The sequence below is a fragment of the Eptesicus fuscus genome, chromosome 6, assembly GCF_027574615.1.
Source record: "Eptesicus fuscus isolate TK198812 chromosome 6, DD_ASM_mEF_20220401, whole genome shotgun sequence".
NCBI classification, from domain to species: Eukaryota; Metazoa; Chordata; class Mammalia; order Chiroptera; family Vespertilionidae; genus Eptesicus; species Eptesicus fuscus.
In genome coordinates, this window is record NC_072478.1 from 20,988,562 (window position 1) to 21,003,347 (window position 14,786).

At 48.9% G+C, this 14,786-nt stretch overlaps 1 protein-coding gene across 3 annotated transcripts; it reads right to left on the reverse strand.

Moving 5' to 3' along the window:
- Window positions 1–4,784: 4,784 nt before the first annotated feature.
- On the reverse strand, window positions 4,785–13,971 carry DNAJB1 (DnaJ heat shock protein family (Hsp40) member B1). Of its 3 annotated transcripts, none has more exons than XM_054717380.1 (3): window positions 13,902–13,971; window positions 5,492–6,072; window positions 4,785–5,178 (listed from the first exon to the last, which is right to left on the reverse strand). In XM_054717380.1, exons 2-3 carry the CDS (start codon window positions 5,981–5,983, stop codon window positions 4,948–4,950), a joined length of 723 nt encoding a protein of 240 aa, XP_054573355.1. In that variant the 5' UTR covers window positions 5,984–6,072; window positions 13,902–13,971; the 3' UTR covers window positions 4,785–4,947. The 3 variants fall into 3 exon arrangements, with proteins under 3 accessions (XP_054573355.1, XP_054573356.1, XP_008156119.1); XM_054717381.1 differs by having other exon boundaries at window positions 13,885–13,971; XM_008157897.3 differs by lacking the exon at window positions 13,902–13,971 and adding an exon at window positions 7,634–7,913.
- Window positions 13,972–14,786: the final 815 nt, after the last annotated feature.

Sequence of the window (14,786 nt, forward strand, 5' to 3'; positions counted from 1 at the left end):
TATCCTCGGATGAGGATGAACAAAAAAACCAGATTAACCCCCCCTCCCCCAATAAAAAATAAAAATAAGATAGCAGGAGAGTGAGCCTACTTAGATACAGTGTTCTTGGGCTGGGTGAGGGGCCAGGGCTCGAGCTAAGAGTCTCAGCAATTTCCTGGGAATTTGGTTTTTAAAGCTCAGCCAAGCCCTGGCTGGTGTGTCTCAACTGGTTGAATGTCCTCCTATGCGCCAGTTCCATTCCCAGCCTGGGCACATGCTGGGGTTTCAGGCCTGATCCCCAGTAGGGGGTGTGCAGGAGGCAGCCAATAGATGTTCCTCTCTCCTCCCTTCCTCTCTCTAAAATCAATAAAAACATTTTTTGCCCTAGCTGGTTTGGCTCAGTGGATAGAGTGTTGTCCTATGGACTGAAGGGTCCTGGGTTTGATTCTAGTCAAGGGCACATGCCTGGGTTGCAGGCTCGATCCCCAGTAGGAGGTGTGCAGGAGGCAGCCAATCAGTGATTCTCTCTTATCATTGATGTTTCTATCTCTCTCTCCTTCTCCCTTCCTCTCTGAAATAAAAATATATTTTAAAGAGCTATTTTTATTATTTATTTATTTTTAATCCTCACCCGAGGATATTTTTTCTATTGATTTTTAGAGGTGGAAGAGAGGGAAAGACAGAAACATTGATCTGAGAGAAACACATCAATTGATTGCCTCCTGCACGCGCCCTGACCAGGGCCTGGGCCAAGGAGGAGCCTGCAACTGAGGTATGTGCCCTTGCCGGAATCGAACCCGGGACCCTTTGGTCCGAAGGCCAATGCTTTATCCACTGAGACAAACGGGATAAAAACATTTTTTAAAAGAAGCTCAAGCTAAGAGCACTTGACCTAAAAGACCTGGGACACACCCCAGGCTGTGGGCTAAGAGAGCTTCACATAAGGATGTAGTTATGCTGATAACTGATGCACAGTGCTGGCTCTATGCCAGGCCCTGGGGTGTATCTGTATCTAGAACTACTTTACAGCCCTAGAAGAGGCACTACAGTAGTCCCCCCTCATCCACAGGAAATATAGTCCAAGACCCCAGTGGATGCCTGAAACCACAGATAGTACTAAACACTTATGTCCTTTTTTTTCTATACATACTTACCTATGGTAAAGTTTAACTTATAAGTTAGGCACAATTTTAACACTATACTGTAAAAAGAGTTATGTTAATGTGGTCTCTGTTATTGAAAACTTTCACCTTTTCATTTAAAGGAAGCACTTTATGGCTTCTCTTTGGCATATCCAAATTGCCAGCATTGCTACCCTTGTACTTTGGGGCCATTATTAAGTAAAATATTGCTATTTGAACACAAGCACTGAGATACCATGACAGTTGATCTGATAATCAAGATGGCTACTAAGTGACTAATGGTTGGGGAGGGGAGGAGCATATATAGTGTGGATGTGCCGGACAAAGGGATGATTCAGCTCTGCGCTGGCTGGAGCGTGCTGGCACAAGACTTCCTTGAACTACTCAGAATGACATGCCATTTAAAACTTACGAATTATTTCTGGAATTTTCCATTTAATATTTTGGACTGCAGTTGACTGGTGTTAACTGAAACCGTGGAAAGCGAAACCACAGATTGAAGAAACTGAGGCACAGAGAGGTTGTCACTTGCCCAAGGTCACACAGTAGAAAGTGGTTGAGCTGGGACTGAAACCTGGAAGCAGGAACAATGGCTAGAGGAGAGTAAGGGGCCACCAAACACTGACCTGTATCTTCACTGCCATGTAGGTAGGCATAGCAGAATAAAGGAATGAGGAAACTTTATTTCCACCATACACTATGTAAGGGGAAAAAATTCAGAGTGTACAGTATGCACCATTTGTGTAAAACAGAAAAATGCATTTACACACCATCTCTGGAAAGGCATACACTCACTGGGAATATTCGCTGGGGTGGACTCAAATAGCAGGGTGGGAGGATTCTCACTCTGTGCCCTTGCAAGTTTGGTATTTCAATTACACAGCCAACAACTGAACCCCAAATTTAGAAATTATGGCTATACAAGCACACTCTGAGGATGCTAATTGTAATGGGAAAAATCTCTGATGCCATGGCTTGTCCATACCGGCATGGAAGGAAATGGAGCTGCAGGCCCAGAGCGGGGAAGGGACTCGACTTCTCACCTCAGGCTGGATAAACATTTTGAGTTTTGTACTGTTTAAATCATACAAAAATGTGACACTACTGGTACAATGGATTAAGATGAGGTGGGTCAGAGGGCAAGCTCTGCATGTCCTGACAGGCCAGGAACTCCAAAACGTGCCGAGAGGCAGCATGGGAACAGGAAAATGAATCCCTAAAGGGCAGCCCAAGAAGTGGTCTGCTAATGGACCCGCCAAACATCTCTGGACACACACATTCGGGTCCAGCATGCGCAAAACTGTGCACACCTGAAAAGCAGGTTTTCTTTCCACTTGAGTCTTTTTTTTTTTTCACCATGATCACTGCTCTGAAGAATCACTACCTCACCCACACCCTCGGTAGGTTGTTTCTGGAAGTTCCCATTACTGTGTGCACATTCGGGCTTTGTGCACTTTTGGATATTAAGTTCACAGGGACCTGCTACATAATGGAGACTGGGGGCTGGGGGTGGCAGCACTGGGGATGGTGACCCTGTCTGCAGCCAAGTTCCGTTCTGCATTAATGTCTTCTTGGTGCTTGGGGCAGTTCAGTAAACATCTCGTGATGAGGTCCTTTCTGGCTCTGCTATCTGGGGTCACTTTCCAACTAGGATGGCTCAATGTGGCTGCTCTTCTAAGAAGAGACCTGTCCTAGATTTGGGTGAAAAGCTCTCAATTCTAGTTCTGTGCTTTCCAATAGTTGCCACTAAACACGTGTGGCTGCTGAGGACTTAAAATGTGGCTGGAGAGACTGAGAAATTGAATTTTTTTTTAATTGATTTTTTTTTTTTACAGAGAGGAAGGGAGAGGGACAGAGAGCTAGAAACATTGATCAGCTGCCTCTTGCACACCCCCCAAAGGGGATGACCAGAATCGAACATGGAACCCTTCAGTCCGCAGGCATCGGCTCTATCCACTGAGCCAAACCGGTTAGGGCGAGAAATTGAATTTTTAATTTTATTGAATTTAATTTCCATTTAAACACAGAACATTCCCTTCATTACAAAGTTCTCTTGGACAGTGCTGCTCCCAGACTGTTCTCAGTGGTTAAATTGCTGTAGTGGGAAAGGAAAGCCACTCCTAGGTTGACTATAATATGGTGTTATTTTTACCGACTTTTTGTAGCTAAGTAGCAATACATTGTTTCCAGCCTGTATAATTACTTACCTTATAGTAAAACCAGTCCCTTAAAAAAAAAGTTACAGAGTAAAAGCAGCCTCAGTGGTGTGCAAAGTAAGGGCGAGCAGGAAGTTGTCTTCTCCAGGACAGGCAGCCAGCACCGGCCTGGAGTCCTAGTCAGGCTTGGCCAGGACCTGCCTGACAACCCAGCCTGTTCCAGCAAGAAAGGAGTGGAAGAGGATTAAGAGGACAGAACATGCACTGCCGCCCTGGGTCCCAAAAGCCAGAAAGGGGAAATGCCTAACTTTGGCCCCAACCTTCACAAAAAAGCAAGCTCTGAATCCAGTGGGGTCTTGGATGTCTAGATGCAAAGTCTGGGTGGGTTGATACTCGCCACCCGACATGGAGCCCAGGAGGGAACAGTTATCTCTCCCAGAGGACTCCTGCCTCTCCCACAACTCCTCCCTCCTGCCCTGGCTGGCGGGATACCCAGCCCCCGCCCCAGTCAGCAGAGCCCTCAAACAGAGTCGCAGGACTGCTCTCCTGAGGTTTAGCATCAGACTTTAATGCTGTCTTTAACGTTGCACATTGACAAGTCACACACTTTGGTCTTGTATTGGCAGTGGCAACTTACAATGAGTCTCAAGGTGTGAGCACCAGACTGGCCTATAGGGAACAGACACTCATCCCCCCCTCCCCATTCCTTCCCATTATGGGCCTGTACAGAGAGCAGCAGCTGCCGTGGACTGGTTTCATTTGAAAGTACACCAACTTTACATGGAATTATAAAAACATATTTACAGACATCCCACAGTGCTCCTATAATCAGGAGCAAAGACCCTTTTATCAAAAGGGATTATATCTAGGGCTGTGCAAAATTCAAAAGGATCAGATCCTTTTGAAAGAGTCCAGAGTCCATTAAACAAAACATGTCCTGGGCCACTGGGAAGGCCCGGTGTGCCAAAGACTGTCTTAAAGGAAAAGACCCTTCAGTGAGCACACTTGGCCTCGGAGCCTGAGGTTGAAAGGGCTCCCGACTCTCAAGGGAGAGGTGGCTGTGCAAGTCACTCTGAGGCGGGCTCCCTTGGTCCTGCTGGAATGAGAGGTATTGCTTGTGGGTGCAGGCCAGGCCTTTCTGCAAAAATAGTCTAGGTTCTCAATTTGAGATGGCAAAAGATGGGATTCTTCAGAGGAAGAGCAAGACATGGGAGACAAATACAGAATGAAACACAAATTGGTCACACAACCAATTGAAGAGCATACAGGGAAGGTGTGGTGACCAGGACGGCAGGTTGCCATCACCTAATGGCCGCAAGCAAAGGGATGACAGAGGGCTCAAGTCCAGCTGCAGGGCTGCCTCTCGGCCCTGGGCAGGGCCTGGAGGAGGAGGGGTGGGCCCATCCCAGGAGGGCTGCAGAACCCAGTGGGGCAAACTGGAATGCCTTCTCTTGCTGTCACCACCACCTGCTGCCCTATCGGCTCAAAAAACCACTGAAGTCTAGTGCACGACTTTGAAAGATTGTAATATATTCTCTGGAAAACATTCAGCAGTATGAAAGCCCTCCCTGGGCCCTCCCGCCCTCTCACGGGTCCACAACTGGTGGAACGGTCCAGAAATCCTTGAGCTCTGGAAAGGTCCCTGGTTAGTCCTTGGGGAACACAGGTAGCTATTTTGGAAGAACCTGCTCAAGTATGGTTCTTGACGTCTGGGGAATCCTTTCGGGGAAGATCACTTCAAACTCAATAATGAGGTCCCCGCGTTTCTCGGGTGTTTTGGGGAGAGGGAGGCCTTCTCCAGGAACTTTTCGCCGCATGCCAGGCCTGATGACATCTTTGAACACGATGGGTATGGTCCTGCCGTCCAGAGTGGGGACATTCACAGTACAGCCACAGAGAGCCTTAGAAAAGCAAAGTGACAGCATTAGGTAAAGGGTATAACTAGGAAGTCCCACTCCAGCCTAGAGGCTGTTTGGGGTAGGGTAAGAGCCATCGGGCCTCTGCAGCTAAGACTCTGCCCCAGGTCTACCCAGGTCAGCATCATGGAAGCTCCAGAAAAATGGAGTTTTGATAAGCTGTGTACCTGCTTCTCCCCCACCCCCCACCTTCTCCAAACCTAGCAGGCACCAAGAGCTCAGAACTATCTGTCAAACAAGACAAGTATCTGTCAAAAAGCAGCCCTCTCTCCAGACACCACTCTGCCTAGTGCCTTACCTCCCGAAGGGAGATCCTGGCTGGGTAAATGACATCAGAGCCATCTCTCTTAAAGATATTGTGTGGCTTGTCCTTTAAAACAAAGACGATGTCGGCTGGAATGTTGTTAGAGGTCTGGTCTCCCTCCTTGGGGAAGGTGATTTTGGTCCCTTCTTTCCACCCCCGTTTCACTTCAATGGTCAAGATTTTGTCTTCGTTGCGAATGCTCTTCCCATCGGGGTTCAGCCTTTTATGGGAGATCTTCATCTTCTTGGTACAGCCGCTGTAGATCTCTTCAAGGGAGACTCTAAGGTCATGGGTGACAGGGGGATCTTGCTTCTTTCGGGTGGGCTCTTGGGCAGGGCGGGAGCGGACAAAGTTCATGTTGGTGAAGCCACCCATGCCCATGGGGAAGCCAGAGAAAGGGTCATCAATGTCCATGCCTTCCTCCCCGTTCCGCTGTCCAAAAAAGGTGTCAAAGGGATTTCGGCCACCGAAGAACTCAGCAAACATGGCATGAGGGTCTCCATGGAATGTATAGCTAAAGGAGGTACCGTTAGCACCTCCGCTGCTTCCACCACTGGGGCCACCGCCCTTTAGGCCTGAAAGGCAGAATGAAAAGAAGTCAGATGGCTGGCCAGGGGCTTTCCTTAAGGGAAAAAACCTTGGGAGCCACTAGGAGAGGAATTTTATTTAGCCTGTCAGAGAAGAACAAGGAAGAACCTCCATTTTTTTGTTGTTGTTAATCCTCACCCTAGGATATTTTTTCCCATTGATTTTTTTTTCTTTCTTAAAGTGAGTGGAAGGAAGGGAGAAGAGAGAGATCAATGTGACAGACACATGGATTGGTTGACTCTGGCACATAACCCGACCAACCAAGGAGGGGGATTGAACCTGCAACCCTTCAGTTCAGGGGCCCATACTCTAACCACTTAGCCACCTGACAGGGCAAGAACCTGAGTTTTTACCTCCCATCAAGGACCTTCAGTGTGGCATGATGGGGCAAGGCAGCTCAAGCTCTGAAATGGTCCTCTCTAGGAGCTACCCAGTTCCTGTCACTTCTTCACTAACCTATCCTCCCAAAATGATATAAGGACTTAAAAGAGTTCACTAAGAGATCAGATAAATGCTCAGGGGACTTGGCTCAGTGATTGAGCATGGACCTATGAACCAGGAGGTCATGGTTCAATTTCAGGTCAGGGCACACCCCCGGGATCAATGATTCTCTCTCATCATTGACGTTTCTCTCTCTCTCTCTCTCTCTCTCTTCCTTCCTATAAAATCAATTAAAAAAGAGAAAGAGATCAGATGAAAAAAACCTGACCCAGGATCAGCTTTCAGGAAGTGCTTACTCTCAAATGCTTTAGGGAGGGAGCCATGTGTGGGGGGAATAAAAATGTTGGTAAAACAATACTCGGTAGGTTTTCAAATTCTCACACCCTGGCACTAACTGCCACCATATAAAAAGCCAGTTAATTTCTTAACACCCAATCCAGAAGCCAGTCTGAGTCAACCATGAGCAACTGGACAAACAAGAAAGCTGCTTTCTCCTTCCCGGAGGAGGGCTACCCAGGGAGGCTGGGCAGAGGCGGGTCCCGTTCTCTACCCCTTGCCGGCCGCAGTGGCGCAAGCTGCCATCTCTATGCCTGGCTCTGGGCTGGGTAAGCACTTTCCGGAGATCAGCTCACTCCGCCCTCCCCGGGCCCGGGAGTGAGGTGGGGAGAACTGGCGCTCCCCTCTGCAGGCTCACACCGCACTCAGGTGGTGCGCTCGGCCAGAGGCCCTGCCCCGCACCCCTGGACAGCACGGCCTCCACCAGTCCCAGGTCAGCCGGGGCCTGTGGGCCCGCAGCGTCACCGGCCCAAGAAACCTCCGTTCCCCTCTACGTCCGCACCCGCACCCGGGGCCGCGGGCGGAGGCGCCCAGGGAGGGGCAGCCCCAGATGTGTTAGAAGCTTCTGGGCGAGCGACGCAGCCAGCGTTCCTCCTCCCTTCCGGCGGCTGCCAATCCGAGGGCGTAGGCCCGCGCGGCCAGAGGGCGGGGGCTGCCCGCCGCCGGCCCTGGCAGCCACCCCCCCGCCCGATGCCGCAGCCCAGCTGCTGTGCCTCGGTTTCCCAGGCTGTCAAACGGCGGGGGCGCGCCCCCGGCCGCGCGCGCACGCACCTTCCTCTCCGTAGCGGTCGAAGATCTCGCGCTTGCGCGGGTCGCTGAGCACGTCGTAGGCCTCGGCAATCTCCTTGAACTTCTCCTCGGCGCCGGGCTCCTTGTTCTTGTCCGGGTGGTAGCGCAGCGCCTGGCGGCGGTAGGCCCGCTTGATCTCCTCGTCCGACGCGCCGCGGGCCAGGCCCAGCGTCTGGTAATAGTCTTTTCCCATGGCCCCCGCCTGCGGCCTGCCGCCCAGCTGTCGGTGTCCCCCCCGCTCCGCCGCCCCGTCCCGGACTCTATATACCCGTCCGGCGGAAGCTTCCAGATCCCGCCAGCCCCCTCCAGAACCTTCCGTCCCGCCCCCCGCGACGCGTCGGCCAATCCCCGTCGCCCAGCCCGAGACGCGCGACATCCGGGGCGGGGCCGTGCCGCCAACGGCCGCCCGCACGTGGCCACACCCCCTTCCCTCCGCCTTCGGCAACGCCTCCCCGGACCGCGCGCACCGGGCCGTGGAGGCCTCGCGACCTTGTTTCCCTTTTCTGGATGACAGCGGCCCGCCCCTGCCTGGGTGCTAGGGTCCCACCCAGGGCTGCGGGGCGGGGCGGGGCTGGGGGAGGCCCCGCCCCTTCCAAGAAGAAGGTAAACGTGCCGGCCCACCACTCCCGGTCGGGTCCAGACAGGAGACCCTGGGCAAATTGCTAAACCTCTTTCCGTCTCATCCTCCCTCTTTTCCCGGCAGCGAGGAGAGTGCAGTGTGGCGCTCCAGGACTGTCGCTGCCCTCTCAGACAAGGCCCTACAGAGCGAGGTGCGGACCTGGGAAAGCTCACCTCCCCGAGAGGTCTTCCCAGTCCCGCTGCGCCCGGGCCTTTCACTTGACCGTTTTCCCCAGAACACGTGCCACTGAAATCTGAAATGATCTTGTTGGTTTTCACGACCAATGTCACCTGCGTCTCAGCCTGCGACCCCCACCAGGGCAGGCCCTGGGACCTGTCAGTGCTGGGACTCCAGTACCTTGAACAGTGTCTGGCACTCAGTCGCAGCGGATACTTCATAAATATTTTTGGCTCTTTTTAATGCACCTCCTCTTTTTCTCTCTCCACTACCTTTTGATTTGGGGAACATAGTGTGTCCGTCACCTCTCAGGGCCTGTTTCCTTTTTTGCAGGTGACATGATTCCTTTGGCTCTGGGAGTCGGGGGTGCCTGCGGTCCAGGACAGGGCTGATGGGAAAAGGAGGTTCAGAAAGGGATATAGCCTGGGAAGGGAATAGGGAAGAGGGGGCAGGCAGTGGGGGCCACCGAGGGGGCCGGTTCCCGGAAGTACTGCTTGGGAGGTCAGGGAGGTGTGACATTGGCTCTAGAGCCAGACAGCTGGGTTTCATTTCTGGTTCCAGCACTTCTGGCTGCATGACCTTGGGCTACTTACCCAGCGAACTATTCTGGGCCTCAGCTTCCTAATCTGTACAGCGGGGATGGTGGTTGTACCTGCCTCATAGAGCTCTGAAGTTGACATGGGTCAACATTTGTAAAGCGCCTGGGACAGGCCTGGCACAGAGGAAGTGCTCTCAGAAGGGTAACACACCCTCTTGTTGAGTGAGGGGCTGCTGAACCACCAGCTTCCTGGTAACACCACAACAAAAAGTTCAATGACTGCTATCCGTATGCAACCTGGGACTCCTGAAAAGATGACCATGGTCTTCCCTATGGTCTAGTAGGGGGATTCCGGCCCTCCATGGCCACTCACGGACCCCGGGGGCTAGGACACACACCGCCAGCCCGGGAGGCTGTGTATGGGTTGGTGTCCACTGGCACAGCATGGCAGGGGGCATGAGCCAATCATGGGAGAAAGAGTTTGATTTTTAAAAAGTTACATAAATAGCAGAAGAGTCACATTATGGGAAAAAACCCAGAGTTTCGGGACTTATTCATACTTACAAGCTAGTATTTATTTTATAGGATAAATTTAGTTTAGAGTTAAAATAGTGACAGCTTCCAAAGTTCCTACCCTGTTGTTCAATTAAACACTAATCAAAGTGTTGCTATGAAGGTATTTTGTAGATGTGGTTAATATCACCAATCAGCTGACTTTAAGTGCAGGGGATGACTCTGGATAATGTGGGTGGGCCTCATCAATCAGTTGCAAGGCTTTAAAAGCAAACACTGAAAGGCCTTAAAAACAAATACTGATGCACCTCTATGGACCACTGCAGCATTATTTACAATAGCCAAGCTGTGGAAGTAACCCAAATGCCCATCAATAGATGATTGGATATGTCCTGGCCAGTGTTCTCAGTGGTTAGAGTGTCAGCCTGCACACTGAAAGTCTCAGGTTCAATTTCTGGTCAAGGGCACGTACCTGGGTTGCAGGTTCAATCCCCGGCCCTGGTTAGGGCACGTGCGGGAGGCAACCAATCCTCCCTCTCTCTCTCCCTTCTACTCTTCTCTAAAAATCAATGGAAAAAATATCCTTGGGTGAGGATTAACAAAACTAAATTAAAAATGGATGACTGGATTAAAAAAGCTGTGCTACATATATACAATGGAATATTACTCAGTCGTGAAGAAAGAATGAATCTTACTATTTGTGATAGTGTGGATGGACCAAAAGGGTATTGTGCTAAGTGAAATAAGTCAGTTAAAGAAAGGCAAATACCATATGACTCCACTTATATGTGGAATCTAAAGAACAATATAAACAAAACAGAAAAGGACTCAGATACAGAGAACAGACCATCAGGTTTTCAGAGGGGAAGGGTTTTTGGGGACTAGGTGAAAAAGGCTGAGGGATTGAGAAGTACAGCTTGGTAGTTCCAGAATAATCATGAGGGTGTAAAGTATGGCATAGGAAATATAGTCAATAATCCTATCTAATAAAGAGGAAATATGCTAATTGACCCGCACACCATTGCAAAGATGCTGGTGCCCACAGCCAATAAAGAGGGAATATGCTAATTGACTGTGACACCCTCAAAGATGGCATCGCCCATAGCCACAAGATGGCGGTGACCAGTCCCCTTAGCCCCACTGGGGCGGCAGGTGTGTGGCAAGGCTGGGCCCCCAGGCAGGCCCAGCCTCTCCACACACCTGCCTCCCGAGTCCCCCAGTCCCCTCAGCCCCCCAGCTGCCCAGGGCTGGCCTGAGGTGCAGGCAAGCCTCAGATGGTGTCTGCCCAGCTGCCCAGGGCCGCCCGAGGCTTAGGTAACCAGGGCTGGCTGAGGCTTGTGCTGCTGGCAGTGGCAGCAGCAGAGGTGTGATGGGGTGTCGTCTTCCCCTGATTGCCTGGTCCACTCCTGCCCCTGAGGGCTCCCAGACTGTGAGAGGGGGCAGGCCGGGCTAGGGATTCCCCCCTTCCAGTGCATGAATTTTGCACTGGGCCTCTAGTATTGTAATAAGTAAGTATGGTGACAGTTTGGTGCTGGCAATATCAGGGGGAACATTTGTAAAGTATATGATTGTCTATCCACTGCTGTACATCTCAAACTAATACAAAATAATATTAAATGTAAATTGTAATTGAAAAGAATTAAAAAACAAAACAAAAATTAACTATAAATGAAAATACTGAAGTTTCCCTGAGGAAGAAGTATCAGCTTTTGGCCAAGAGTTTCCAGCCTTCTGGTCTACCCTACAAATTTCAGACTTGCCTTGCCAATCCCCATAATCATGCAAGCCAATGCCTTAAAATAAATCTCTTAATACACTCACACACTCACAAACACATATAGCCTACTGGTTCTGGTTCTTTGGTAGACCCCTGACTGATATAGGAACTAAGAAGGTGAGTCTGGGGTTAGACAGCCTCAGCTGAAATCCCAGACCCACAATTTACTCATTTACTACCTGTGCGATCTTATACAACTTGCTTGATCTCTCAGAGTGTTAGGTGTGTCCTCTATAAAATGAGGATAAGAGTAGCTCTTACCACCCAGGGTTACTATGTGGAAGGAATTAAGAGGAGCCAGGAAATGAACATTATAATAACAGTTAACTATGTGCCAAGCCATTTTCAAGTGCTCAGTGTGTATTAACTCATTGAATCCTCACAATAATCCTAGGAAGTTGGCCTAGTGTTAACCTTCATTTTACAGTTGAGGCTCTGAGAGGTCATGTGACTTGCCTGAGGTCACCCAGGGAATAAGAAGCTGAATTATTGACTATATTTTCTATGCCATACTTTACACCCTCATGATTATTCTAGCGTGTTTAGCACACTGTGTGCTTTCTGATCAGCACTCAGCTTGTGTAAGATATGATTCAGATGATGATAAAGCCTTAATTATAAAAAAGTGCATCACCACTCTTTTCAATTCTCTTCATCAAAAAGGCCTTCAAAAGCACAACTGCCATATGAGCCAGCAATCCCACCCTTGGTAGAACACCTGTGTGACATAAAAACCTATGTTCACATAAAACCCATGAACCAATAATTATCAAGGTTTTACTCATAATTACTGACAGCCATTAAAACCTAAATGTCCTTCAGTGGGTGAATGGATAAACAAACTGACCTAGCAACACGATGGAATATTATTCAGCCATAAAAAGAAGCTGCTGATACAGGAACTAATGCAGATAGATGCACTTTAAATACATGGTTAGTGAAGGAAGGCAGACTCAAAAGTCTATTTACTGTGTAATGCCATTTAATAGCACCTTCTGGAAAAGGCAAAAGTATTGGGGCAGAAAGTGGTTGTTGGAGGCTGGGATCTGCTACAGAGAGGTACAGGAGAGATTTTGGGGATGCTGAAAATACTCTATATCTTGACTGTGGTGGTGGTTATACCACTGTCTGTATTCAGAACTATAAACTGAAAAAGGTGAACTTTACTGTATGTATATTATACCTCAATAAAAAAAGAAAAAGAAAAAGAAAAAATCCCAGGGCCTTCACAATAAAAAATGCAAATCAGGGCAGGGCTTGGGAAACCTCACTCTGGGGCTCCTGACACAGCAGAAAGTTGCTAACCAGCCCTAGCTTGTCTGTTCTCTGCTTCACCTTCCCTCACATTCTCTGAACCAGCTCTATCATGCACTCCCAAACCAGCCAAGCCAGGTTCTGGACAATCAAGATCCTACCTAATTCATGTGTGGGTTGCAAACAGAACCTGTGAGCTGGATACAACTGAACACACCAGATCTTTGGTGTCCAAATTATTGTGGGTTCCCCCAGATCCAAGATCCCAAGAGGCCCCACTTATCTTTCAGCGCTGCTAAATGCAAGATCTGTCCTGTCCTCACAGGAATTTCCTCTTTGGAAATTGCTTCTAGGGGCTTGTTACAGTCAGCTCAGCAAACACCAAATGTGTCTACTTGTCACTGTTATTAGCCACTGAGGAGCTAATGACAGGCACAGCCAGAGCCACAGTACAGTGTCATGAATGGCTGTACAAAGTGGCCAATGTTCATTCCAAGGGTGGATTTGATTTTTGCTGACAGCCTGGTTTCTGGAAGCCAGATGAAGCCAACAAGAGGTCCTTACTCCTGCAATACTTGTAAAAAATAAAGAGGAATTCTCCTCTGGAGGTTTGCTCTTGCCTTTCTATGAACTTCTTGTGGGTGAGCAGGGTGGAAATTATTTGTATGCCCAATATGGCACAGAGCATAGTAGGTTCACAAAATGAGTTGGTTCCTGTTGAGTGAGTGCAGGGCTCAGGAAAGCAATCTCAAAAGGGGAACTCCAGAATGTTCCAACCCCCTAGGAATGTGTACAGAATTCACCCAAGAATGCCATCTATTTGGTCAGGACACCACAAGCCTTACCTAGCTGGAACCCAGTGATAGGGAAGAGGCACCAACTCAGACGGCACTGAAGAAGCTAGAATTTGACGGAACTGGCGAAGTAGCAAAACATGGCTAGATTTTAGGGTTTCAACTCTGTCCCCTTAGTACCTCACAATTAGACATCTCAAGTAATTCAACTTGGTAGGATTTTAAGTTGTGGTCTCGGAGTGAGTACTCCCATTGTTCCCCTCAATGAGGGCAGCAAATGAGGCTGGTTGGGACACAATGGTTTCAAGATACTGTGAGCCCCCCCAATTACCAACAGAATAAGATCGATGCTTTTGAAAGTGTAGTTATAAAATACCTTTGTGTTTTCATCTGTTTTGTCCAGATAGGCCAAGTGAAAAAGATAGTTTCTGAAGACCACAGCCTTTGCTGTTACTTAGAAATCCCCCAAAATTGTAGCTGCAGAGTGTTTAGAACCAACCTGGATGATTTAGGGCTCAGCAATGACTCACCCTTGCCCCACCCTATGACTCAGAGGTCTACCTTTGAGGACTTCTCACCATGTCCCTGATATCAGATCTCTGGGTTTCCAATGATGTAAGTTGATGGTGGCTCAGGGCAGGCCTGGAACTGGGAGAAAGAAGAGAAGGTGAGGGAGTGTGCCAGGTGCTGCCCACTCAGACTGTCCAGAAATCTTGTGTGCATGAGTCTGTATGTGTGTGGTGTGCGCACACGTGTTAGCATCCAACCTCCCCAGCTGGTTCATGACAAAAGATGGCATGACCTTAGACCAGCTAGTGTGAGAGGCACAACTGCCAGCCATAACTGGGAGTCGTGTCTGTGATTTTCAATGTTCCAATAGGTACATTAAGAAAGTAAAATGAGCCTGGCCAAAAGTAAAATGAGTGGCTCAGTGGCTGAGCGTGTACCTATGAACCAGGAGGTCATGGTTGGATTCTGGGTCAGGGCACATCCTGGGGTTTCGGGCTCGATCCCCAGTTGGGGACTTGTTGGAAGCAGCCAATCAATGATTTTCTCCTATCGTTGATGTTTCTATTTCTCTCGCCCTCTACTTTCCTCTTGAAATTAATAAAAATATATCACCAAAAAAAAGTACTTTGTTAAAAAAAAAAGTAAAATGAAACAGGGGAACTTAATTTTAGAAATATATCTTAATCCAATATACCCGAAATATTATCATTTCAAGGTGTAATAAACATAAAAGGTTATGATGAGATTTAAAAAAATTTCCTTTTCATACTGTCATTGAAATGGATGTATCTGACATTTATACAACACATCTCAAATTGGAACAACCGTATTTCAAGGGCTCACCAGCTTCATGTGGTGACCATACCGGACAGCGCAGGCGGAAACAAATGTGAGTCCCCTGCCGTAGGGGGACGGGGGCTTGCATTAAAAAGGGCAGTGAAGACACCCCCTGG

Coding starts and splice junctions, on each gene's coding strand:
- DNAJB1 (XM_008157897.3), bottom strand. CDS start 7,844: ATGGGAAAAGACTATTACCAGACGCTGGGCCTGGCCCGCGGCGCGTCG. Junction 6,073..7,633: donor CGACCGCTACGGAGAGGAAG/GTGCGTGCGCGC, acceptor TCTGCCTTTCAG/GCCTAAAGGGCGGTGGCCCC. Junction 5,179..5,491: donor CCAGGATCTCCCTTCGGGAG/GTAAGGCACTAG, acceptor TGCTTTTCTAAG/GCTCTCTGTGGCTGTACTGT.